Source organism: Charadrius vociferus, unplaced genomic scaffold (assembly GCF_000708025.1).
Source record: "Charadrius vociferus isolate BGI_N301 unplaced genomic scaffold, ASM70802v2 scaffold282, whole genome shotgun sequence".
Lineage (NCBI taxonomy): Eukaryota > Metazoa > Chordata > Aves > Charadriiformes > Charadriidae > Charadrius > Charadrius vociferus.
Window position 1 is genome coordinate 8,070,437 of NW_009647731.1, and position 27,591 is coordinate 8,098,027.

Sequence of the window (27,591 nt, forward strand, 5' to 3'; positions counted from 1 at the left end):
GAAATTAGAAGCATAATTAAACACAAGTCTGAGGTTCAGCCAAGTCTCCCAGGGACTTGACAGGTGGCAAGGGAAGCGTGAACAATGCTGGGAAGGACTGCACCATGTCCCAGGAGAGAGCCATGGCGTCCTGCAGCACAGGAAAACCAGTCCTCTCCTCTGCCTGCTTCCTATTCCAGACTTGCAACTTATTCAGGACTGCAGAAACATAGTGAGGCCCTTGTTTCTTGCTTTCTTCCAACGACCCCTGACTGTGAGGCCGCAAGGACCAGAATGGCTTCTCCAGGCACAGTGAGCATCCTGCATCATACTGAAGGACAGGCATCCCAGCCCCACACCTTCTTCTCAAAGGAGAAGCAAGCAGCCAAAACCCATCTGACGACAGTCTAAGGAATTGTGCAGCTACTCAGTTTGCCCTATGTTATTACTGTGTTGAATAAGAGCAGCAGATTAACTATGGTAAATTCCTAACAAGTCTTTTCCACCAGCTCTTAAATTAAATCAGAAATACTGTGTCATCCCCCCCCGCCCTCATTTTGAACAAGTGCTAAACGTTATCAGTGTTCTATGGCATGTGCTGGTTCTCCTGTATCACTGATATGAACATATTTACAAACTAAAATGCTACTTCAATTAAGGATGGGAGCACTGAGCTCTAAATTAGTATCAAAGGTGATATTTTAGAAAAATTAACAACTTCACTACTATTTAAAGAAATAAGCCCCGCTAGCATGGATGATAGCAGTGTAATACCTACACGCACAGCTGGTATCCATTTGGCCATTCCCAGAGGCAGAGATTAGGGAAAGTCAGCTCTGCAAAGATACGTGGCCACAGCCAAAAAGCACAGCCAAGTTGACCAAGCTTTCTAGGTGAAGAGTTAGCTGAGGTCTCATTTCTTCTTTAGTCCACTTACAGCCTTCTCCTAGGGGTGAGCAGGACCAAGGGGTTCCCATATCTAGTCCTGGTCATGTGCACAGGCTGTTTTTCACCTTTCAGTTGATGTCTCTAGTAGAGCAACCTACTGAGTTCTGTAACATCGCTACACAAAGCAGCCATGTTGCTGTTTCTGGGGTGAATTCTGTATGTTGCTGATATATATTTCCAACATGTTTGCTCTCAGTTCATCGCTCAGAGGAGAAGGGCTTTCTCAAAAAACCTGGGTAGTAGAGATAGAAAGGATCCAACGGGGTAGACAACTATCCTTCTACATCTGCTTATCTCAACAAGGAAACTAAAGGGACACCAGAAAAAGGTCAGATTCTTTCACCATAGAAAGACATACCAGGCCCACTAAGAAGTTCCCCAGATGGGATAAGACTTCAGCAAATTGACCCGATGTCAGGAAACGGGCACAAAAGACCCAGAAGCACAGAAGTATTCCACATCCAAAGTCACTTGATGCAGGGCAAAGGAGGGGACTCAAAAACAATGCAGTTCCCTACCTATTCCCCCAATAAACCCCCTACATCCCAACTACACAACACTAAAACCAAAAGCCTTCCCCACCAAGACAAGCCCCTAAATACACTGCCACACAGATCCACACAATTCTCTTTAATGTCCCGCTCCTGATGCGTTGCCGCCTGGGAATTACCCTACCTCTGGAGCACCAATCCTATTTTGGACTCCAGTGCACCAATTCAAGAAATCTATGTACATGGATTTGGAGGTTCACAGAGAAACCAACCATTAAAGTTGTTTTCCAGCTTAGCTATAAACTATAATCGGAAATAAACGCTCCTATCTTTCTGGGAACATTTCCAAGGATAAAGCAGACTATAAAAGTACATGCAAAGTTTGCACGTTAGCGCATGGAGCTTCAAGGCTGCATTGTAAGTAGTTCAGGCTTTGGGGCTTTTCTTTTACCTCGTCAGGTATATGGCTTCCCAAGACACAGTAGTATAGAGGGGAATGGCAGCTCACATCCAGTTAGAAGCATGGCCTCAACAGGTCAAAAATCACTCTGGATTTAAGCTATACTTTAATAGATTTAGAAGCCTCACAATCTCTAGTGGAGCACACGAACATAAAGCTGAGTCATATGGGTTTCACATTTGGAGTAGTCATAGATATGTGTTGCAGAGAAGACAGACGCAGCACCCTTTTCACCGTGAGAAAATTCAGCACCAGAAAGCTAAGTGCCCTTGCTAATACAGCAGGTTAGAAAATCTTAGCTGCTTCTTTTTCTACTGTTTTAGATGCTTGGAATTTGGATACTTGCACTATTTCTGCTGAGCGCAGCAGAAGGTAAGCACATGGGGTTAGTATTTATAGAGACTTTTTATGCTGCTATATTTTGTGAGATATTATTCTACACTATGGTGCCTTAAAACTTCCTGGTTGAGGTTACACGGTTCGCTTTCCTATGCAAGAATGGTGAGACGAGTGTGTGTGTGTGTTGTCTTTCCTCTTCTCCACTCTGGAATTCCCACCCTAGGAGTGTGCAAGAAGTGTTGGTGTTCTCTGTCTTGGAGAAAAGCCATAGCTCTACCAAACCTAGGAAGTTACTTGTTGTACTCTTCTTTAGTGATGGAAATGGGGAAAAAGCTGGGGGTGGGGGGAAAGGCAGTCTAATGAGGGTATAGCTTTATATTCCTCAGAAGCCATTGGCTTCTACAGTATAAGACTTCTCGTGTACGGCGTAGTCAGCTTTTCAGCACAGTCCCAAGTTATTGCTGATTATTTGCAATATCTTGGCTTGGTGTTAGGAGAAACTCATCAGCTCTCTTTTCCTTAGGTAAAACACAGCTGGGGAAAGATACCCAAGGTATGGTACAGGATACCCACAGAGCAACTCCACTTAATACTTTGTTGATGAGCAGTAGGGCAACTTCTTTCCTTAGGGTAAACTGCAGCCTTTGAAAATCTGAGAAAGGGCAACTGCTGGTCTTTGCTTTCTGTAAACCACAGGATTTTCGAGAGACCTCCAGAGAAAAGATGCTATGAGTTATGACTAGCCTGCTCCACTTCTTTTCTCATTCACATGTTATTGATCCGATCTGTGTGCTACAGGCAAAGAAGTTTGCTATGAGAGGCTTGGATGTTTCTCGGATGATATGCCATGGTCTGGGACAACAGAAAGACCAGTCCATAAGTTACCCTGGGATCCAAAAAAGATAGACATCCACTTCCTCCTGTACACAAGAGAAAATCCTACTGACTTTCAAGTAAGAACTATTGCAGTTTAAATGTTCAAATTGCATGCAAAAAAAAGTAAATAAACACAGACTCCAGCTGTGTTCCTGGGAAGTGTTATAAATGGCCAAATCTCTACTTTATTCAAGACACAGCCTCTTCCAGTTCCTTGGCAGGGTCTCTGGGGTATAATTCTCATCCTCATCCAGCCCTCACAAACCAGCATTCCCCTGTGTTTTCTGCATGGCCACTGAGAAGTACTGGGAAATTGTGAATTTTTAAAGTTATTGGGCTTTTTTTTTTTTTCCGCAGATAAGATGAAAACATGTTAAAAGTAAAGTCTTGGCTGCTCTAAGATATATGTCAAAGCTTGCTCTGAATGGAGATACAGACCTTATGTCATAGTCACGTTAACACTTGCAGATGAACTTAACATTGCACAACTTTTAAATGCCTGTACAGATAAGCATAGTTCATGTCTTTGTGATTTTGATGAACTATTCACAGAAAGCAGATCAGAATGTTTATTAATTTAATATCTACAACAGGAGGTGTCCGCAGTTGATGTCTCAACAATCGAGTACTCAAATTTTAATGCAAGTAGGATGACCAGATTTATCGTACACGGATTTGTAGATGACGGAGAAGAAAACTGGCTGTCAGACATGTGTAAGGTGTGTAGCACTGGGAAAACCTGTCCCTGGGAACTTCCTTAGTTTGCATTTATAAAAACATTCCTATAAATTTTCTGGTTTTTCTATTTCTAACCAATTTATCTCATGGTACTTGTAGTGATATGAGGAAAAAAGGCCACTTATTTTCAAATTGTCAGCAACTTAAATATGTAGCTCCACACCTTGACAAAAAGCATGAGGTAAAATGCATCCAATTCCTCTCTTTGGTGAAGTGAGTGACAACAGGATTTGTCTCAATAAGTGTCCTTTTTCTTGGTAAAGACAACAGAAACCCTGGCGCAAGATACTGCTTAGGAACAAGGGCGATTCCAGAAATAACTGCAGACTCGTAACTATTGCATCATATTTCTCCAGAGAAGAGACAGGTTTCTAGATGTGGAAAGTCCATCACAAAGGTATGGGCTGCCACACGGGGTTGGAGGCTGAGGACACAGGCTGACCATTAACAGAAGCAAGAAAGCTATAGAAATGTACAGCCAGAAGGGACCTCAAGGGGATCATTTCCAACAAAGCTCTCAATCTACAACTAGCTATGAACAGCAAATGAAGTAAAGCACTCTCCTTCATTGATTTTTATGCTAATTCTCCAATTTTTCAAGTTATTTCTTAATCCTGTCCCCATACACAGTTGCAATTCCACCCTGTGGTCTTCTCAATTTCTATAAACATGCTTTCTGTTGCAGCTGCAGCTAATGAAAGCTACTAGTTATACAGCACATAGAGCAAAATACCAGGGGCTGGCATATGATGCTTTTAGGATAAGGCTTTTCAACTACACTATTCACACGACTACAATTTTGTATAAATTCTATATCCCTATTTTACTTATGAGAACACTGTGAGAAACAATGTGAAAGTCCACTAAAATCAAGGTACTTCACATTTATTGCATCCCTGTTACCTGCTTCTTTTTGATACTAGGTCAAAAGAAAATAAACTAGTTTGACAGTTTCTTGTTGGAAAAAAAAAATCTATGTTGATTATCACTTTATGAACATCAAGGAATGATTATTGGACTTGTTAGTTAATAATTTGTTCAAAGAATCAGAAGTAGATTTATGTTTTTATAATTTTCAGTCTCCCATTTTCCACTCTCTTAAATTAGAGATTTTTTTCCCCCTAGAACCTCACAATCAACAAGATAGCTCAAATTTTACTTCAGCTAGTACCTTAAATCCCTTTGATCAATTTTCATTAGGATGTTTACATGTGATAAATCTCGGAATTCTTTCTCTATTATGGTGGCCTATGTTTTATCACAGTACTCCAATTTATGAAAAAAAAAAAAATGGGCTCAGTCAATCTTTTCAGTACATAGTGGAGCAAGTGGGATTGTGAATACATCAGCCCTATTATGTGGATCTGTTTTTAACTCTCCTTCTCATTAAGTAATAATCCTATTTGCACACTTATTTTTACCACTTCTAACATAGACACTTCTGTTGCCTTTTCTGTCCTTTGCTAGTTGTAACTTGTTTTGTGTTACAGAAGTACTTTTAAATCACTTCAGTGAGTGCTCCTATTTAGTGCAGCATACAAAGTCTGATTGAAATTAAAAATTAATAGTATCAGTATTTACGTAGTTTTCCCTTGTGCAAAAAATACTGCTATGGGTATCTGAAAAGATGGTGTTGCCGTTACTACAGCGTGCCACCCTATTCATTTAAGTAATGTGTCCCTATGTCAGTATACATGTGTGAGCACATGTATGCCTGTGTGCAGGCATGACCGTCCACAAATACATGCCAAGGTTTTGGTTCTTATAGTGTTCTCACACAAATTCATGGAACATTTGTGAGTTGAACTGTAATAAGCAATGCGAATCAATTCCAGATTGTATTTACTGTGGGACTCTTTGTTTTTTACTTTTGTTTTACAAAATAGAGGATGCTCACGGTGGAAGACGTGAACTGCATCTGCATAAACTGGAAAAAAGGCGCAAGATGTCAGTACACCCAGGCATCAAACAACGTCCGTGTTGTAGGCGCTGAAATAGCTTATTTTATAAATGTTCTTATGGTAAGAATCTTCTGGTTATAAAGCTATAGTCATCATGATGATTTGAAAGAAATACAATTCAGGAACTTTCATAAATATGAATGTAGCCAGCAGAAAACATTTTCTTCTACTCAGTGATGATTTTACAAGTTTTGCCAAAAACAGACTTCTGGATTTTTTTTAAAGTTAGACAACTATGTCATAACAGCAAGGTTAGCCAGCTTAGGGATATGAAGTTCTAGAAGACATCCCCATAGTACAGCCAAACAGTTATTCCATGGATGTTAACAGATGTATAGTGTTATGTAGTTTTAAACATGCAGAGATAACAGACACTGTAAACTGCCTTTTCACGGAGACAAAACCTGACAAATGGCTCTTAAGAGTGCCAGAAAACCAGCTGGCAGCCAGCAGGGCTGGAGGACAACTGCTCTCAGGTGAGCAGCAACACCCTGGGGACACATAGGACCCATACCACACTCAGTTTGAAGCCTTCTTTTAACCTCAGTGCTTTCAACACACATTTCCCATAGAAGAACTGTAAATTACTTAAATAGATAGTACGCTGGGCCTAGGAGTGCTCTCACCCATGTCTCGTTCTTTTACAACTGCATTGCAGCCACTGAATTACCGTCCAAAAAGGCTGAAGGCATCTCTGCTCTTGTTTCCTTCTCCAGCTGCGTGTGGTGCCTGCTGAATCTTGCAAGCATCCTGTGAATCTTAATGGGTCTCGGATGCAAAATGGGTATAGAGCCTCTCAGGACTCTGTTGACAGAGCTGTCTAGAGTTTTAACAGCCTCCAAATGAGGACAGCACCTGAATTAGGTGTTTTGAAAAAAAATCTATGTATTAACCATAAGTACCTAAACGGGCAAGCAGATGCTGAAATCCTATGGGAGTTCCCAAGTCAGTAGACAAATTAAAAAGTTTTTCAGCCCCTTTTTACTCTTCCCAGTTGCTGATGAAAACAGATGTAGTAATTTTCTATATTGCTATTTTCTCAGGAAGAATACGGATACTCTCCAGCTGATGTTCACATAATTGGCCACAGCCTTGGAGCACACGTGGCAGGGGGGGCTGGCAGGAGGCAGCCAGGGATAAAAAAAACTGGTAAGTCAGCGACTTAAGTCACAGCTCATAGTAAAGACACCACTGCTTAACAAAATGATGCTGTTCATTTTCTCTCACAATTGTATCTAACTGGGGACTGTAGAGTAATTTGGACATCAGAGAACTTAGCCTCTTCTCACAGCATACTGAGGAGCGGCGCCCAGGTAAGTGTGGGAAAACAGCCAGTGTGATGATTATTTTGCTTGCACGTGTTTACACAGCAAAGAAAAGGCTCCATGCAGCTAACAGAGCCAGAAGGGCCCCTGCAATACATCAGCTCACTTGGCACGTTAATGGTTGTGGCAATCTCTGCAGAGTTTGCTTTCTGGTGCTTCAACCTAGCAGTGTCACCGCCCAGACCAGTGCTGGTTTGGAGCAGGATGGGAGCGATGCTGTAATATAACAATATTCCATTGTTGCTGCTAAAAACAAACTTGCAGTGAGTAACATACAACCAGAACCAGCTTTAGCTGCCACAACTGTTTTTCATAATGATTTGTCCAACGCTATTGTAATAAAACAGACCAGGAGAGTAATCCCTACCTTCCTTGTCCTAACAGCTTTTCTCCTGTCATTTTCATCTTTTATTAATCTGGGCTGTTATATAGCAGCACATCTGATGCACAACATCACACACTGCTTGAAGGTCCCTCCAAAGCATGCTAGAAGCAGCATAACAGTGAGCAGTTAGTTATTCTGTACCGTAGTTTTGCTGACAAATATAGTTTTCCAGAAAAGGATGCGTTAAACCTGATGTTTTAGAAAGAGTAAGCTAACCTTCCTCATATATCACCCGTTATCACCTTGCTTTGTTATGTCAGCATAATTACTGTCCATGTACTCAGTGAAAAGTTTATCTTTTTTTTTTTCCAGCAATCTTTCTAAAGTTTCATTTCTGCACTTAACTGTTGATACACTGTACTGAGTCACATAGGAGCACACCGTCCATCCAGATTCACACAGACTTACCAAGAAACTGCATTCATACTTAAAGAAACGGTCAGATTTCAGCTGAATCCCCCTCTTTTATTTTTTTCCTGAGAGAGATCACAGGCATTACATTTATACAACCTGTACTTGTCTGAGCTACATGAGCTCACTCTTACTTTCCAGATAAGATCAGAGCTGACGGATCAGAAAGCCTGTCCCTTTTAAGCGCTCCCACATTTCTGAGTTTAGACATTTTTAAGGAATAGGATGTTGTTATCTCAATTTTCCATCAGCTGCACTGATTCAGTTTTCGCCTCCCCAGCAGTGAATCACTGTTGTCTTTCCCTGTTGCGAGTTATGCACTCTATGCCCTGAGAAAGCGAGGAAGCCTCTTGCTAAGCCAGGTTTTCCTGTTCAGTTTTTTCAGAGAAGGCATTTTTGGTTGAGGTTTGTTTTACAATTGTCCACATGTTGCTCTGAATATGCAGACATCCTCCACTGGTCCCATAATTAGTGGCTGTGTCTTGCAAGATATAATGGATCGAGCCTCTCTGTCTGTTGGCCAGAAGCATTTTCATCTTCCCTTTGATCCAACAGCAAGTTTTCATTTTTCAGCATCCTTTGGCTCATAACCTGCTCTCTACCCACACTAGCTGAGAGCAAATAAGCCTTGAAGAAAACGTTGTGCAACAGTGCAAGACTTCAGTGATGAAAATGCATTTAGTGGAGAGGCAAAGCGAAGCTCAGTGGAAGCACAAACTGTCTCAGCCCTCTGCCCACAGTGGGAGCATCGGTGTAACACAGCCACTGCACAACCATTTGCCATATCCCTGCGCTGCTCTTGAAGGCATGGCCTTCACCTTTCTCAAATCGTCTAACCGGCTCTTTAAAAGAGCAAATGGCCATCAAATAGGCATAGTTAGTGCAATACGCGTTCACTTCTAAAAAAGATATTCCAGAGACCTCACAAAGCAGAGATGCCATTCCGAGTATTTTAAAACATCCAGGACTCTCCCAGAAAGCAAAACTAAAAAGAGATATTATCAGCCAAACTTGTGATCAAACCACTCCTTTCTCAAAATACAGGTAACTCACTCTGCAGTCTGCATTCTTTAGCAATTTTTTAACATGCTCAGCACTTCCAGCTATGGGCTTGATCTCCTTATTCACCACGCAGGCAGCGCCAAGGGCAGCGTGCATTAAGCAGAGTGCCCTTTCATACACAAAAGGCAATTCTAGATATTATTAACACAGCCCTTTTCAGTTGTTACTTTTCCTCAGGGATTTCAGGCTTGGTGAACCTTGGACTAATAGTCTACAAAATTCAGTCTAAAAGCAAAACCAAATGTGGTGCCCAGGGACAAGAGATGCAAGTATAAGATAGCAAAAGTTGTGCAATTTGCAAGACTTTACAAGCTCCTGAAATTGCTGCAACAATTTGGGAAACAAGTGAATTCTGTTTTCTGCTAGGATCAAAAGCAGAGATCATCATTTCAGAACTAGACGCTTTTCCAAAAGCTGTCTGGAGCCAGAAGTAGGCAGGCGGGTTTCAATACTTCCAAGCATACTGGGTGCTATGAGCACCCATTTCTGTTTGAGTACACCCAAACCGTGCAGATCAGCTATATGGGATGCAGACACAGCAACCTCAATTTGGGCAATATTATTAAAGGGAAGTTCAATTAAAAAAAAAAAAAAAAAAAAGATTATATCCAGGTGTTGCAGGTGTTGGGATTCAATATTGATGTGAATCGGTAACATTCAACAGACTTCACACAGGTAATCTTTGCTGCTGCCTGGCAGAAAAGCCACTTGGTAAGTGAGAGCACACATCATTATTTTATTAATTCCTATTCTACTTCAGTATGAGGAACCATAGGCAGCTATATGTGATATTCATTTTATACAATCATAGTGTTACATAAAATGATACGTCTATACCCATTTATGTATATATACCACCAGTCTTTTTCTTTCAGGACTGGACCCCGCTCAACCTTATTTTCAAGGCACTCCCATTGAAGTCAGACTGGATAAGTCTGACGCGGAGTTTGTCGATGTTATCCACACAGATTCAGCTCCCACAATCCCCTACTTAGGTGAGTATTCAACTCTACTCTATTAATACCAAAATACTTATGCCCTGTGGCACCTGAGTATCCCAATTGTTCCTCAGGACTCAGTTTTGGTGCATGGACACAGAACAAATACACAATTCTGATCACTCATGTCCTAAAATACCAAGCACAGACAAACTTCAAGCCAGAAAATATTAATTTAAAACATGCTTACCGCTGCTTTAAATGCTTCAGGTTTTGGCATGGGCCCAGCTGTAGGACATATTGACTTTTATCCAAACGGAGGAAAGCAAATGCCAGGGTGTGGGAAGAACCCTGTTTCACAGATTGTAGATCTCGATGGCATCTGGGAAGGTAAGTGTACTGATGACACTACAAATTCAGGGGAAGGTCACCCTCGTAACCACTTAACTTCTTTTACTTCAGGTGTTTTGTGTTAGCTTTTGGTGTCTCCACTAGCAATGGCAGCTGTGGAGTGCAGTGAAACCCTCAATATGCTCAAACACACCATTTTCCAGAGCTCATTCAAATAATAAACAAGACAAAGGCGTTTGCCTCTGGAAAATATGCCTCCTCTAAAGTACCTAATTAGCAGAAACAAACGTTACTTAAACCTGGCAAAAATGTTGAAGGGTCCGTAACAACGTATTTCACATTGTTTCTATTTAGTTGTCCAGCAGCAGCAGTGGGTGTAGGGCAATGATGCTCACAGCTACTTCTGTTAGGGCATCTTCAGCTGCAATTCTTCTGAGATAGGGCGATTAATTTAATATTAAAAAAAAAAATTACCTATCACAAATCTGAGTTGCATTAAAGGAATGTTATTGTGTCTATTTTTAGTCAGCTAAAAAAAGATTGGCATACAGCTTCTCGATTACACTTTTCTATGTTGTTTTGCATGGTTCTAATAAAAGCTCTAATTATTAGAAAATGTTTGTATCTTTATAAAATTAAGTTGCATATAACATTAAAAAAACAAATGAAGAATTCTGCTGTAGAGATTTTTCAGTATAAGATCCGAGTTCTTTCTTACATTCCTGCAAACACCTTAAACTATGGGAATCCATGAACTTATTTGTGATAAATAGCTTTTTTCTTCAGGTTGTATTCAATGCAAAGCTGGAGGCTTTTTTTTTTTTTTCTCTCCTTTTTTTTTCCCCCATAAACTTGTTATCAATAATGGGGAATTAAAGCACAAAGAAATAACTGTGTTGTATATGATCTTCTTTTTAACTTAAGGTCAAGAAAATAAAGGCAACACAAAGGAAAATAATATATTCATTATTTTAATTTTAAGAGTCTCCCTACCTTAAGCACCCCCCAAATAACAATAATTTTGTTTTGAAGTCCTCAGCTGGAGCAAATCACCATGGCCCTAGGAAGTTCACTGTTACTGAACTGTTACTTTTCATTTTGTTTTCTTTTGTTATGGTAATGCAGCTGTTGCCTACAAAAGACCTGCTTCATGCAGTTCTTGTTTCTATTGTGAAACTCGGTCAGAATACTTGAATAAGCGGTTGTAAGGGGAGGGCAGGGCAGGGCAGGGGCTGAGCTGAGCTGCACAGTCGGGCTCCACAAAGCATTTCAAGTTTGCATTTTATACCTGTTGAGTCAGTGACATTCCTTAGAGCATCAATTCATTGCAAAAGCAGTTTGTTTGATACTCCAAAGTTGTGACGAGTTGGTTTTTTTTTGAGGACGAATAATGTATCGCAATGTTATGGCAAGGGCTGTGCCAGCATCTTTGCTCGAATGGTAACAGAAAGGAAGAACTAACCTGGGAGCATCTTTTCACAGGAACCCGTGACTTTGTGGCTTGCAATCATTTGCGGAGTTACAAGTATTACTCTGACAGTATTATCTACCCTGATGGATTTCTAGGCTATTCTTGTCCTTCATATGATGTTTTTGAAGCAGTAAGTATTTCTCAGAGCCTCAGGATGGACCATATCAAAAATAGCGGGTCTTACCTATACATCTGTAATTCAATTTATTTATGCTAGCTTGCACCCTATAAGTACCTGTGTTAAAGAAGTGTCAGATATCCTAAAGTGTTATAGCTCGTACAGCTGACATGGGTCAAAGTAGGAAAAAGCAACAACAGAACGGGGCCGTCCCTGGTTCCATGCTGATGTGACAGTCCTGAGGTACTACTGGAGCTGGTGTGGCTTCCCCAGGCCTGCTCTGCCGCGTCAAACTGGGGAAGGGGTGAGGAGAAGAGCCTGCCCCCGTAATCACCAAATGTATTTATCAAACAGCAATGAGTGGAATCCCATACTATAGCAGGTGAGCTTTCAAATATAGCTTAAATACTTCCTTTAGAAACAACAAGAAGTGAAATAATATGTGACGGCCTGACGGGGTCAGTCCGTGGTCAAAGTACTTTGGTAATTTAAGATGGCCCCAGGGACAAAGCACAATGGTTTATGGATTAGGTGAGGAAGCCCTTCCCTGTCCCAGATCAGGAGACAGGGAACTACAGCCTAGGAGTAGCAGGGAAGTACCACACTCATCATATCCTAGAGGCAGCACAGACAGAGGTATCAACTTATGTAGTGCTTAGATTGACATTTATACATTCTGGGCAGGAGACAGAGGCCACCCTTCTCAGATCACTTTGGGAGAAGGTACTACCTGCTTCTGTCACTGTAGTAAAAAGCTGCTTTCATGACAAAAATGAGCTTTGTTTTCAAGACAAAGCCTTTCTTGACCCAACCTGAAGGCATAAGGAGGCATAATTCTTTCTCATCAGTTGCTGAGATGGACACCTCCTCCTCCCTGCTCCAGTTCAAGATTATTCAAGAACGTCACTGATGTGGTTGGATTGAGCTAAATAGCACAACAAAAAGCCCAGAAAAATCAGATCCTTTGAGAAAGTTGGCTAGCTTATATGACCTTTCTCCAGTCACAGAAAGGGTTACTTGAAATTTGTTGTTGCTGTGATACAGGCCGGTTAGGTGGGTATGTTAAAAATAAGTCTTATGACTCTTTTTTTTTTTTTTCTCTCTTGGCTGGTTGGATAATTTTATTAATAGATATATTTGTTTTCACTAGGGAAGCTGTTTCCCATGCCCGCAAGAGGGATGCCCAAATATGGGTCACTTTGCAGATAAATTCAAAGGGAAATTTAAAAATGATTTTGTGAAACTTTACCTGAATACTGGAGAGGCCAAGGATTTTGCTCGTGAGTTTCAATTGCTTCTATTGCTACCTACTTCTTGGAAACAAACCTTTTTATTTTCCTGTTTTACAATTACTTTTCACAGATGAACAGACTTCATAGCAGTGCAAAGCCTCTTCAGCCCTTCATGCCTTCTCCTATTTTGCTCCAATACGAGTGCCCAGTTTTGGGCCCTCCACTACAAGAAAGGTGTTGACAAACTGTAGAGTCCAGTGGAGGTCACTGAGATGCTCAGTGGGATTCACTACAAGGTGCGAGGAGAAAGGAGGATAGACAATGCACAGAAGTTGCAGCAAGGGAATTTCTTATTAAATAGTATGAAAATTACAGTCCTAATGACAGTGGTTAAATGCAGGAAGAGGGACCCAGAGGAGGTGGGACATCTCCATCTTTGGAGACGTTCAAAACTTTGTTTGACAAAGGCCAAGAGCAAGCTGATCACAGCTGGCCCTGCTTTGAGGAGTGGATGGACCAGATGACCTCTTTTACAACCTAGGTTAACCTAAATGTCAGCTCTCACATGATGGTTCTTCCTTTGCTTTTGTAAACAAGAATCAGAAGGAGAAGAGCTGCTTTTGCAAATTATGTGCTAAAAGAAAGTTCCCACCCACAATAATGATTTTCCTTGAGCTTCAGAATTTTTTTACACTCCTTTTACGCTGCTTACATTCTGGTATGTATCAGTATTTATTCCTAACACCTTCTTCTTTCCAACTTCACTGTACATGAAAAGCTTCATGGTCAAAATGCTGAGATCTATACTGTGTTTACCATGTTACAGACTAGTGTTTTGTTTTGGTTTTTTCTCCCAGAAAGTCACACAAATGCCTCAGGTTGATCCCATTAGGACATAATGACAGCTCTGACTCACAGATGTTTTGTATTTGCTTTGCATGGTTATAACCCAAGGAGGAGCGGGGAGCACCAAGGTTCAGGTGTGAGGGGGTGTTGTGTTAACCTCTTTTAGTCCAGACAGTCTGTGATGTAGTCTTGACCTGAAAGTGAAAGGCACTGATAATTTTCTTTTGTTTTCAAATACGCTGTACAGACCAAAAAAACAACCATATTTTGGAGACTGTTTTTCCCTGGGTATAACCTAACTTACTGTATCTCTTCTGTGTAGTTTGGAGGTACAAAGTTACCGTGACCCTCTCTGGAAAGAGTAAAGTTAAAGGATATGTAAATGTTGCCCTGTATGGAAGTGGTGGGAACACACGGCAGCATCAGGTCATCAAGTAAGTTCATAATTCAGTAGAAAAAAAGCTTCAGTTTTAGAATGTATAATTAATATTTTCAGTTAATGTTTCTGTTTAAATTGGTCCTATTTTACAGATCACATTCTACCCCTAGATAGAGCTCCCTGATGTAAATGCAGTGACAATTCACTCACTGGGGATTTGAAGGCAGAAGTTTAGAATGCAGGATTTTAAAATGTTAGAATTTGGTGTCACTTGTTTGCTGTACCACCAAGGTCTTGCTGGACTTACACTAGCACAGTTCTGATCTCTTTGTCTTTCACAGGCTTGTAAAATGTTGCTGCTATAGCCACCTCATGATTTACTACTACTTTTTGTGGCTCATAACTTTGCCTGTTTACACTAAAGCTGCTTCCTTGCCTCATGAAGTTTTGTTTATTTTTTTGTTTATTCTTTTTTCTTGTTTGTTTCAACTAAAATATCTGAAATGGTGAAAACCTGGGAAAAGGCATTTTGATGTGGGTTTGGGGTTTTATCTTTTGGTTTGGGTTTTTGTTTATTGGCAGCTGTGTCACTTCCACTTTTCCAAGAAGGACTTCACATCCTCACACCTGGCAGCAGGTGTTTGCTATGAGTTGATCCCCATTTGCAGGCATCCATGCATTCACCCGGGATCACTCTGCCAGTACCAAATGCACTCCAGCACTCTAGCTGTTATTTGCAGGGCCTGTGTCAACCCAATTACTGGAAGTGAACTTTTTTTCCCTGACCAAATCTTGCTCTAACCTAGCAGGCACCACTGTGGGTCTGGCAAAGAAACAAAAAGGCAAAGGGATTTTGTCCTGTCTCTCATTACTTCCACTACCATAAGCCTTATAATATAGAGGAGAGCAAACATGCTCCTCTGAAGGCATATGAATGAGAAAGTGCAAAGCTAGGGGAAGGAATAAAAATCCTGTCTTGTGAAGCTTATTAAAATGATAAAGGTATTTTCCTGGGTGGTTCTGCTGGGTCCTCTGCTTTTTCCTTCCTCCTGTACTTCTCACGTCATGTCTACAACAACGGTTCCACAGTGATAAAGGCATCACATATTCAAATGTCTCTTGACCTCATACAGCAGGGGTAAATATTAGAAAGTAGCCCTTCACCTTCAGAGGGTGGGAAAGGGAGGGGTCAAAGGAGAGGATCAGAGAAGCATTGGCTCATACTCAGTGAGATGAAGTAGCTGAAGCCATTACCAGTCTCAAACTGCTGCCATTTAGAGCTTGCTGTATTGATGTGACATGAAATAATTGGCCAGATTATAAACTATGGTTAACCAAAAGAGCAGATGCACATTTGACTCAGCCACAATGCCTCAAGTGTGGGAATCTCTGCTAGAGACCCAGGCAGAGCAGCTGATGCATAATCCTTTTGGCCATCCCAAACAAACCTAATACCTGGGTCATATACATTAATTAACATTAAATTAGAATTTCATTTATGAGCAAAAACCCCTGCCTATATAAGCAACAGGCAGCAAGCTCTACCTTCTCCACAGGGATTGTCCTGTAACAGGGTCTTGGTTGTAAGATGTGACTGCAGCGCATTAGACCTACCTGCCTTTGCTTTTTCTGATGAACACTGATTTGGGATGTATTACATTAGAAAATTGGCAATAATGTAGTTACCGTACTGCAAGCTACATATTGTCTCTCTGTTAACTTTCTACTCGCTTGCTACCACAGCCAATCAGTTGACAGGACTGGTCATTAATATTAAATGCCTCACACCATAAAATATTCTTTTTCACAGGGGAACCCTCCAACCAGACAACACTTACACAAGCTTCATTGATGCAGAAGTCAACATTGGAACAGTTACAAAGGTTAAATTTCTTTGGAATAACAACTTGATAAATCCAACTTTTCCTAAACTAGGAGCTGCGACTATCACCATACAGTCTGGAGAAAATGGAAAACAGTAAGTATATCCATTGTGAAAATCCTGAAAGTTACTTGGGAAGACAGGTGACAAAATTATACGTGAGGTGAAAGCATTTTCACAAGAAAAGCTATTTAAAGCATTCAAAGACTCTCAAGAAAACCTTTTATTTCCTTCCTTTCAAGACACTGTTCATCTATGGTTCAATTCACTACTTCTTCAACCCTTTGCCTTAAATAACTTCAAAGAAAAACTTCAAATATTTCCAGGCTTCAGAAGAGCAAACTTCCTGTATAACCCTTTGGATGAGAAAAATTAGCGCTGGCCAGGGTTATCAGCATCATTCTTGCCAAGCTCCTACTGTCCACAAGAACTGGTTATCTGTGTCTGAGCTTGCATTAGGATGTCTGATGCACTCTCAGCTGGAACCAGTGGAAATTTTCCATTGATATTGATAGTCCCCGAGATCATGAGTCACAAAAGAGGACAGGGGTAATAAGCCTACCCTTCCAATAAGCCAGACTAATACCTAGAAGCTATGCTTAAAAGGTTTATGAAGTTGAGGGAAAGAGGCCAAAACTCATTTCTCTGGACTTTGTGGAATATGGCTTGGATGTTCAGATTTTAGAAGTATGATTTCCTGATCCAGTTTTACTCATTTTGCTGGAATTTTTAAGACAAGCTCCCTCATTTGCTTTATCAGTTATTTTATTTTATCCACCCCATGACTGGGCATGTAGAAGAGGAGGTACAGTATATGCTTTAGACCCTTATAGAAATTCATAGTTAAAATGCCATCACTTAAAAGACGACACGGGAGATGGAAACAGTTTCAAGCAAAGCAAAATGATTCCAGGCCCAGCAGCATCACCTTTAAGCAGAGGTCCTAAGTCCAGTTGTAGTTCCTATTCACCAAAGGACATTGCTGACGAAGCATATTCCTGTAGATCTGCACTCACTTGTCTACTGACTCGTGGCCTTTGCACAAGTAGTTGTGACCACATAGCAATGGCAGCACTAAATCTGGGAAAAAAAGGGAACTGTAAAACAAAAGGAAGGCAGGCAGTGACCCAGAATGAATACAGTCCATCAATGCTTTCCCCAGCAGTAACATTTCAAACTTAGGAGCTCAAAGTATGTTGTATTCAGTTGTGTCAAATGACAGATCAGATGATTGACTTATATTTGAAAAAATCCACTTTTATAATCTCAACAAATGTTGACAGCTCAAGGTGCTTTTATTATTTTATTTTTTTTTCAGATTCCGTTTCTGTGGTTCCGAGAGGGTGAGGGAGAATGTTCTGCAAACTCTTACTGCTTGCTAATGGCTCATATGGATGCTCAAAACTCTGCTACCAATAAAAGCTAGTCATGCATAAAACACTAGAGCCTTCAGTCACTGCAGTTATAATACTAGTAATGTGTGTTGGGGGTTCTTTGCTGGTTTGGGGGGTTTGTGTGTGTGTGTTTAAAGTCTGTGGATACTTTTCTATAGACAGAATTTTTAGAGTAGCTTTGGGACTGAATGAGCCAAAGGTGAAAATTTCCCCTGATTTCAGCCTGTTTCAAAATAATTTCAGACAAGAGGAGGAAAGGGGACAGGTAACAGAATTTGGATAGTGGCTCCCGGGCAGTACCAAGAGAAAGCAGATCTGCTTGTAAGTAGGAGGAGAGGATTAAGGAAGCTGATATTCTTAATCAAACTGAAGGCTAAGCCCAGAATTAGCATGAGATAAAGGTGAAATAGAGAATAGGGGGTTGGACTAGATGACCTTTAAAGGTCCCTTCCAACCCAAACTATTCTATGATAGGAGGATGCATGGTTACAAAATGAGGACAGAAGTTTAATTTTAATTACTTGTGAGAGATGGAACAGTGAGCATGATGGAGAACTGGTAATGTTTTTTGGCATGTTAATACTGAACTAAGCTTATACCTTGTGATCTGGACAGAATTAATTTGAGAATGCTGCATAGTAAATTTCAAATGTTAGTGAAGTTTCACTAGAATGCTTATAATCAGAACAATCACCAAAGTGCCCCGAAATCCCGTATGCTGGCCCTCAGCCTTGAACAAAACTGCCAGATGATGTGGTCAAAACAGGTAATGCAATGAGGGAGTCGCTTCTTTCTCTGATTTTTGATAATCGCTTTCAGCTGAAGTGTGGGTAGTTCACAAATTCACTTCTGTCCCTATGTAGTCCTGTCTCGGCTTCCCCAGCCTACTCCTGGAGAAGCTTCTGCTGCTCCCAGAGGAACTCCATCCTCCCTGAAAAACCAACAGAACTGCTGGGGCCTGGAGGTCTACTGCTCCTTGGGACTTTTTATTTCAAGAAGTTTCTCTTGAGGTCCCCCAGACCGGGGCACTCTGCTCTTTCTGCCTCTCTGTGTGACATTTCCTCCCCCAGGACGTCTTGTCCTGAAGGACATCAACCACCTAGCGATGCTTCAGGTTGCCCTTCAGGTGGTGGAGGTCGAAACCCATTTATTCTGTGTTAGAACACTGCTCTTCTAATACAGAAGTAAAAGCAGTTTAATTAATTCAGTGCATTCTTCCAGCTCTCACAGGTTGATGGGAGGGAGAGGGAGCTGTAAAGTGTAAAAAAAGAACTATCAGCACTGAAGACTGGCAAACTATGAGCACGCTCAGAGCTGGAGTAAGTTCCTTTTGTGAAAACCAAATTGTTCCTTGGTTTAACCCAACTGAAGAGAATATCCCCCAGCAATTTCAGTTTCAGTCAGAGATGCACAGGCTTGCTTTAATGTTTAAAAACCTTCTAAATTGTACTTGTGCTTCTTGCCCAAATTAAAAGGCACTACTCAGCTGTGCTGCCCCAGGAGCACAGTATCGACCAAATTTTCACCTGGATAATCACTATTCCCTGAGTCCCTGAAACCTTGCCTATGGAGGATAAGAGTGAATAAACACGTGAATTAGTAAAGGGGATACGCCTGACAATGCTGTCACAGACGTGGGGTATTAAAATGTTAAGCCAATGTCTTGTCCAGCTTCTCTCAAAAAGGAAAACCAAATGTTTTTCACCCTGCTGATACTACTCGTGTCTTCCTCTCATTAAATTCCTTCCCTCCCTGTGCAGCTCCTCACGGCTGTGGACAAGTTTGCTTTGTGTGTTTTCTTCCCAGCCTACACCGTCTGTGAAGGGTATAGGTTAACACTTACTTTGGCTCCAGTTTTTCCCATCCGTGTTAAACCTTATATGGGTAGAATAAGAGGGTAAGACCTAATAAGTTCAAGGACGTGAATTGTTTGTCATGCATGAGGCTGCGGTAAGTCCAGTTTGGGGTTGCTCCTACAAAGCCTTTCTTGGCTCTGCGCAGCTGCACGGCCGCAGCTGTGCAGGAGGCAGGGGATGCAGCCGCAGGGCTCCGCACGCTTTCACACTTCATTCATGTCATCCAGTCCAAGGGGGAACACACATCCCCTCTCCGGGGAGGTGAATAGTTACGGGTTTCCCCGCATAGCCATAGACACGGGAGCTGGCATCTGATGTCAGGTATCCACGTACCCCCACGTCCGTTTGACATCGCCTGCTTCCTTCTGCCTTGACTGTTTGTCCCTTCCACAATTTGGCTTCCTGATCTCAGTACCTCCTGCTGAGGAAACCTCAACAGGGCTATTAACTTCCTAACACTGCAGAAGAGTTTCTCCTTTGTCTTTTGTTCCTTTACCTTAGTATAAGCAGATTCTTGCCTACACAATTGTTTTGACAGCCATGATATTCTCTGCATTATCCTTAGCCATAGCCACTTCAGCGGCCCATGTAATTTTAACAAACACCTAACAGAATCAAGACGTTCAAGTTGACAATAGCATAATAAAAAATCTCCTTTTAATAATGAACTGGAGCCGCCGTCATCTTGTTTTAGCAGAGCAAAATCTCTCCCCCCCTCCCGAACACTTTACAAAGCTATTACATAAAATGCAATGTTAAATGAACAACAAATTACTTTCCCTTTAGCTAGCTTTTAATGCTAATGGTGCTATTTATTCCTGACCTTTTGAAATATTAGATTTTTTAAATGACAACATAAAAAGAATTCTTGTTTGGAAACGCAAGCGACTTTAAACTACATGTTATTACTTGTAAGTATAGCATGCACATGCATCATTCATTTCAGTGTCCCATTTATGGCTAATTGGTATATATTTCAGTTGACATATATTGTTCTCCTGCAAACGTGTCAAATTCCTTAACGATGTCGGTGACAAAAGCATAGTGCTTGAGATATATAAATTACGCTCTTTACCATATAATCATTCTTATCTATTGGGAATGCTATTTGTGACAAATCATGTTCAAAAATACACGCTAAATTGATTATTTTTTTAAACTTTAATATCACACCATTCATGGCAAGTCTTTGATTGAATCTTTAAATGTAGAAATGTTTTGATTTTTATCTGCATCATTTTGTAGCTTTTGAAAAGCTCACTTTATTTATTAAAAGAAGAGTAGCACAGCGCAGATCTTAAAATGTATCTTTTGTTATCAGCCTAAGAAAACAAATGGGCTATAATTGTGGATATGGAATGAGTAATTTGGTGAGCAACGCTTTGTGCTGTAGTTTAGGTTTTATAATTCCTGCCAGAAATTACTATTATTTTGTTGGTGGGCAGCATAGCAATCAGAATTTTAAATATGGGAGCAACTTGGGCCACGTATTTTCATTACATTTTAGATTGCCATGTGCAGTGTATTTCTCTCCTATATTACAAATCATCTGAGAACAATCAGAAAAAAAATGAAGATTTCATGTGACTCTAATTATTACTGAGATATAGCAGTGTTCATTGTTGTCTTTAGACAATGCTGTCTATAGTCATTACTTTGCTCCATAAATCAGTAGGATAATGAGGTTCTATCTTTCAAGAAATATTTGAGCGTATCTTAATTTGGCATTGATGAATTCTCCTTCCTGAACCTCTTGAGTTTTTTTTTAATCTAGTTTGTCATATTAGAGCTTTCATCACCTAGCCACAGCTGACAGTGTTTATGTACGCATATTTATTTCCATACCTTTCTGGGATGTGTCCTCAGAGGTTGCAAATAGGAGTTTTATGATGTTATGCCTGAAGGCTATTTTGTTCTTAATTTCAGTGTAAAGCACGAGGTATTTTGCCACACCCTCATACTTCAGAAACATAGTCTGGTTGTATTTAATTGTGAAAAAACAAGGTTAAACTTGTTAACATCTTTTTACTTTTAAAAACTTGAAAGGATTTCTTTGACAAAAGAGATATTTACTTGAAGAAAATACTGTCTTTTGCAAAAAAAAAAATATTATAAGTTCAGATATGCATTTTTTCTTCTGCAAACCCTCTCAAATTGGAAGACAATGAAGGGGTAAAATGTATCAGCATTTTTAATCTGTCAAAACAGAAGGCTTCAGTAGGGGGCAGAGGAAGAAAGGAGGAGGTCGATGTGATGCTCCCACAGCCCTAAATGAACAAATACTGATAGTGGCCTACATGCAACTTACTTCTAAATTGTGCCTTATACAAACAGAAACAAGAAGCAAAGTACTCTTTAAATGAGTCTAAATGGTGTATTCAATTACACAGTAAAAAACTGAGCAGCTACTGCACTTGCTAGCATATTGAAGACGTATATTATGTGAGACCCAAAGACAAAAGTTTTATTCAAGTCCTTCTTTGTGCTATGGCCCGTGTAATTATTGTTGTGGTACATATCCTATGAAAAATCTTACCTTTAATTGCATTAAGTGGATAATTGCTTCACATCAAACCAATTAGGGAGATGAAGGGGAAAAAACGGGGATCTAAAACTCCAAAGCAATGCACTTTTTTGCATAATAATTTGCATTATTATAATTTTGCATATAATTTTAGATATACATACATCTTACTTGATCTCATTAAAAATAACAATGAACAGTACTGGTGGCTTGGGTGTCTCAGTTTGGGGTGTGCAGTTTCAGAGTTTGGATTCCCCTGGGAGTACCGATTATCCTCTTTGGAAAGTGAGGTCTCCCGTGACAGCAGTACCATTTCTCGCTTACAAGACGTTCTCCATGGAGAAAGAAAATAGTCATCACCTTAACTACGTGGGAAGCAAAACATACAATGAGCATATATATATGTCTGGCCTGAGATGATGGAAGAGCAAAAGCCATCCCATCTTTCTCTGAACACCAAGCACTGTGTTTGCTCACCGTAGCCTGAGTCAGGCTACAGAAACTTCCAAAGGAACCACTTGAAAATAAATCCAAACTCTTGTTTTAGACTGCCAACCTTTTCCTTACAGTCCTCAATTCCTTAGTTAAATACCAACCATGTCTCTTTTGATGATGGAATAAAAATCAACAGGAGGGAATCATGAACGAGGTTCTCTACCACTTTCAGCTCTCACCAGTCTCCTGTGATGTGAACTCACATCTCTCTCCATCTTTCTCACCTCCCCTTTGCTTGCAGTTTGGAAACTGGTGCCATTTCATACCCCTGCAGAGGCACAGCAAATTCAGTGGGGGGTCAGACAGGAGAATGCATTTGCTCCCTCTGCACCTTCAGTCCACAATCGTCCACCTCCAAACCTGTATGTCCCACAGAATGCAGAGAGGGAGAGTTTGGGAAAGGAAGTTTCTCCATGTCATTAAAGAGAGACCACACATCCTTAAGCCTTTGCTTTAATTCAGAAGGAGTCAAAATGTCTTCACTGGGTCATGAAAATCAGCCTCTTGGTTCCTCCCACTGAACCTGAATTACAAACCCTCTCCCAGCAGCTGCGACAGAAAGGACACTGAAGGGCAGTTCATAGCAGCAATGTGCCATTCCTTGCTCCTGAAGGGATGGCGACACGGCAGCAAAAAAGGGCATATTTTTGTTGCAAAGGACGATTGTAGGGGATTAACAGTTTCTTTTTAACTGAGGAAGATGTTAAAAGTGAAAAGTGACTGCACTAAAGAATAATTCTCCTTTTGACCCACAGAGAAAGAGGTGCCTAATGAAAATATATGATCACGGACAGTGTGAAGATAACTGTCTGATCAGATAATGGAATTGTTTTCAGTGATAAGAATGAATCCATTACTAATGCAAATAACGATAATAATTATAATTTGCAATACAGTAAAAATCACCTAGTCTACCTCCTCCTCTGACAGGAGACTGTATAATAAATTATAGGCTGAGAAAAAAAAAATTCAAAGGGATAAAGGTTAAAAGATTAAAAAAAAATCTGAAACTTAAAAGCTTAACAGGGAAGTCAAGACCTGAAAGCAGAAATTGGTGCTATTAAATAAAGCAATTGTAAAGAACGAGATATTATGGAATTGATTAACAAACCAGAAACCAAACGTTTCCTTGTATCACTACCTCTTGTCACAGATTTCAATAATTCTGAAAGAACAAAAAACTAAGAGTTGGCGTATAACAAGAAAATTAATTATTTAAATGTAGGTGAATATGCTAATAGTATTCTGGGAAGATGAATATAACTTAACACTCAAAAAGCCCCCAGAAATGTTCAATAAATTTGGGGAGTTTCACCAGTTGTTTTTGCTCTGCTTTGGTAAGTGAAACAGGTCCAGCTGTTGTGTCACTCCCAACCAGACCATTTGCAGACCACACATATCTCTGGGGCAGAACTTCTGGGGCTCTCTGGGCAGACCGAGATTCTCATACCAATCCCATCATCTTCTTTGTTCATGTGAGGGCTTCTGGGTACAGAGACAATGTGAAAAACACTTCATTTCCCCTTTGTGGAGGAGTAGAATAGGGACGATGAAACAAAACTGGTATTGCAGAGTTTGCGCTATAGTGAGCTGTTTTATTGTTTACAACCTTTCGGCTTTCTCCATGGGTTAAGCAGAGCAGGAAGTAGAGCTACACAGGGCTCACCATACACTGTTGGCATCATAACAGTCATCTAGCTTTAGGTGATGGAGCATTGGGAATCTACCAAGAGATAATGTGATTCTTCCACACCCGTCAATTCTGAGAAAAATAGCAATTAAGAACCGCCTTCCAACACTCTTCACTTAGATCCTCGTTTTCCAAAGCACAGTATGTCCCGTAACAGCCACATAAGAAGAGCCGGGGATTGTAATGATGGGGGTTGTGTAAGGGAGACTTAAAGACCAGAGGTGCTGACGCCTAGTCAATAGTAGGGGTGACTACCAAATGAAATTAGTTTTAAACCTCAGAGTGGAGCCTGGGTTTCTGCAGTTGGAGTAGTTTATTGCATTTTAAATTCACAGTTAATAGCTCAATTTATCCTGCCTAAACTTCCCCAGCAAATCATTCAGGAAGTCTGAGATTTCTCACCCTCCTTGAAGTTTTTCATTGCAGCATTTTTCATGTAGCTGAAAAGCTCAACACACTTCTGGTCAGTAAAGCACAAGTTTATCAGAACTTCCACAGTATCGGAGTTCAAGGGAAATATTTTAACAATGTAAACTATAAAAGCAAAATGAGTGCAAAACTTGCATCGTGTTTCATAACCATGATTTGTGGTTACCTCCTAAGTGCAATTTATCAAAAACACACCCAGCTAATATAATATTAACTACTGTAACAAGCTCCTAAGGTTTAAACACGCACCCCTCAAATTGCATGCAAGGCGGCCTTTAATCAATGTTTGCAGAAGTCAAAAACACAACGTGCCTCAACTACTCACATCACATCTCATTGTTTGTTGATGCTTCGCCAGGGCTTTCTGTTTCTTAGTGGGATGTGCACAGCACAAGTCTTCCATGTGTGTGCACACAGAACGACTTGGCCACCGGTTTCCAAATGTCCTTCCAGCAATGAGAGGTTTATCTGCAACAAACCAGCATCCTCTCTCTAATCCTCAAAGCTGCCAACAGAGCCATAAAAAAAAAATCCCTGGTCTATAAAATGTGATTGAAACACGTGCAGTTTAATTAGAGAATTCAAATCAGGGCAAGCATGAGACTAGTCTTCAGATATGTCAAAATCTATCAGAAGCAGGCATGGGGTGGGATGTTCCTGTGTTCTCTCAGGGTAGGACAGCCACAGAGAGTCAGAGTTGACGTTATGTAAAGCTTTAGAAAGGTCAGGACAGCAAAATACAAATAAACTGCCTGGGTAGGTAGCACCATTGCAGCATCAGAAGGTTTAAAACCAGATTAAACAGAAGTCAGGAGTATCTTAGGCAGAACTAATACTGTTTTGCTGCAGGAAGGTGAGAAAGTTGATGTCTGAAGTATTTTCTATGTTCCGGAATCTCCTGTGATGCTTTGACTGAGCTACAATTGTAGTCAGCAAAAATACTGGATGGGTCTGCACAGAGGTAGAGAAGAAAAAAGGGAAAAAAACTAAAGTCACAATTAATATTATATAATACCTGGCTCTGAAGGAGAGAAGTTACAAATGCTTCTGTGGGATGCGATCGGTGTATTTTGGCAACATCGCCTCGGTCCTGCAGCATGTCTAGTAAGCATGTGGTACTTTTTCAGCTCAGTCTCATGTGTCTCACTCCTAATACAAAACAACACTATGAAATTAATTTAAATGTGTTTTGGAACACCCTCAGTCACATTACCTGATTTTTCAAATGCCTATCACAATTATCAGACTTAAATGCTGACCTTGTTGCCCTGAGCTGACAAAATATCTATCCTCATGCCCACCTTTGTACTGCTTGCTAACGACTTTTTCATGGACAAGGCAGCTAGCTGTGCGTTCCCAACACCCTGCAGATACTACTGCCATTCAGGACCTCTGCTTACACAAGGAGCACAGGGAGAAAATTATCTGAAGGGGATGCTGTCACATTGTTTGTGGAAAAACACAGTTAAATACAGGAATCCTTGCAGGAACACCTGCAGGACCAGCATCTTTTCTGCTGGACTCAGTTCTTCTCACCATTAACTTCCTTCAACGCCACTCACTTTGAGGAGTTGATAGTCATCTAGATAAAGCACGTGTACGTTGAGGGCGGGGGGAATGGGCTGAGAAAATAGATCCATTACGATTGTCACTAGAGGAAAAGTAAAAGCTCTGTGAACAATACATTACACTGCAATGTACGTGTTAGCAAATAGGCAGCGATGGCACACGTCCGGCATGCAGTGCGCTTGTGTGGGGGAAGCATCAGGTCAGCACTGAGGTTGTTCTTTGTACTCCAAAGGAAAAGGATATGTTCAGTCTGGTGTCTGCTCTTATCAGCTGATGGCAGACGGAAGTTCCTATTAGACGTGCAGAGCTTATTCCTCAGAGGGAAGGAAATACTCCTTGTTGTCCTTAGGAAAGGGAGAGTCACCTTTCTAATTCCTTAGATTTCTGTGGTTTAGCAAACTTTGGCATTCACAGCTGTCAGTCTCGCCACTCCTTTCTACTTTGAAACCTTCCCTGATCTTCAGTTACTGCTGGTGCACACCAATGCCTCTGTCCTCCTACACCCAAACCCTTGTTACACACCTCTTCAGCTGATTCCTTTGGTTTCCTTACACCCAATCCAGGATCATCCTCCTTTTACTTGTTGGCTCTGCTGCAGGACACAATATTCCCAGAGGCACCTTACACTGAATTTTTCATTCCTCCCTGCTTATGTAAGCTCACCTGTGGACACTGACAGAAGGATCATAGCAGTTGCAATCTATCAAGTTCGTAAAACAATTTTTTGCAATCACGTGGTAGCGAACACTATGTCCTAGTCCGGTGACTTCTGCTCTGGGCACAAAGCCAGTGCTCCTGGGATAGTAGCATCTAGTAAACTTTTCTATATTATTACAGTCCCTGAAAAATGAGAAAATAGATACTACTTCAAAATTACAGCCAGCACCTACACAACTGTATGTTGAACAAAGAAGATTCATAATTTCTTGGTTTGCAGAAAAATGTTTGCAGTTAACCGACTAACTTAATACGCTGCACTTAGTCCCTTTATATCAGTGAGGTATGTGCTCAGCTGCCTTTGATATACCCCTCACGTGAGTGTTCGGTGTCCTGTCAAAATTCGCACATAGGAAATCGCCTCCTGGCTGCCTAACTGCAGTTTCAACGGGACACAGGTGATGTCTGGTTTCAGACTGCCAGCTTGTGAGCTGTGTGCTCTTAAAATAGCTGCTGGGAAGGAGTGCGTGAAGCAATCTAGGAAGAAAAGGAATAGTGACCAAATTAAGAGTTGTAACTAAGGAATGTTTTATAGCAGCGAAAGGTTTTCAAGGCAAAATGGGGTTCTGGGCCATCCTTTGTAAGACTGAAATACAACAAAAAATGCCAATACATGACACCCTTTGGTTAAGATGGAGGGAGAAAAAAAGCCTGCATTGCAGCTCAGCCTGAGTTGATGCATTTAAGAGTCAAAGCATGTTTGAATTTGGACATTATGTTCCCAA

At 40.8% G+C, this 27,591-nt stretch overlaps 1 protein-coding gene across 1 annotated transcript; it reads left to right on the forward strand.

The window, feature by feature from the left end:
• Positions 1-2,201: 2,201 nt before the first annotated feature.
• On the forward strand, positions 2,202-17,574 carry LOC104283406 (inactive pancreatic lipase-related protein 1-like). Its single transcript, XM_009881576.1, has 12 exons — positions 2,202-2,250; positions 3,016-3,170; positions 3,687-3,812; positions 5,718-5,852; positions 6,836-6,941; positions 9,851-9,970; positions 10,184-10,303; positions 11,747-11,865; positions 13,004-13,133; positions 14,254-14,365; positions 16,121-16,288; positions 17,511-17,574. Exons 1-12 carry the CDS (start codon positions 2,202-2,204, stop codon positions 17,572-17,574), a joined length of 1,404 nt encoding a protein of 467 aa, XP_009879878.1.
• Positions 17,575-27,591: the final 10,017 nt, after the last annotated feature.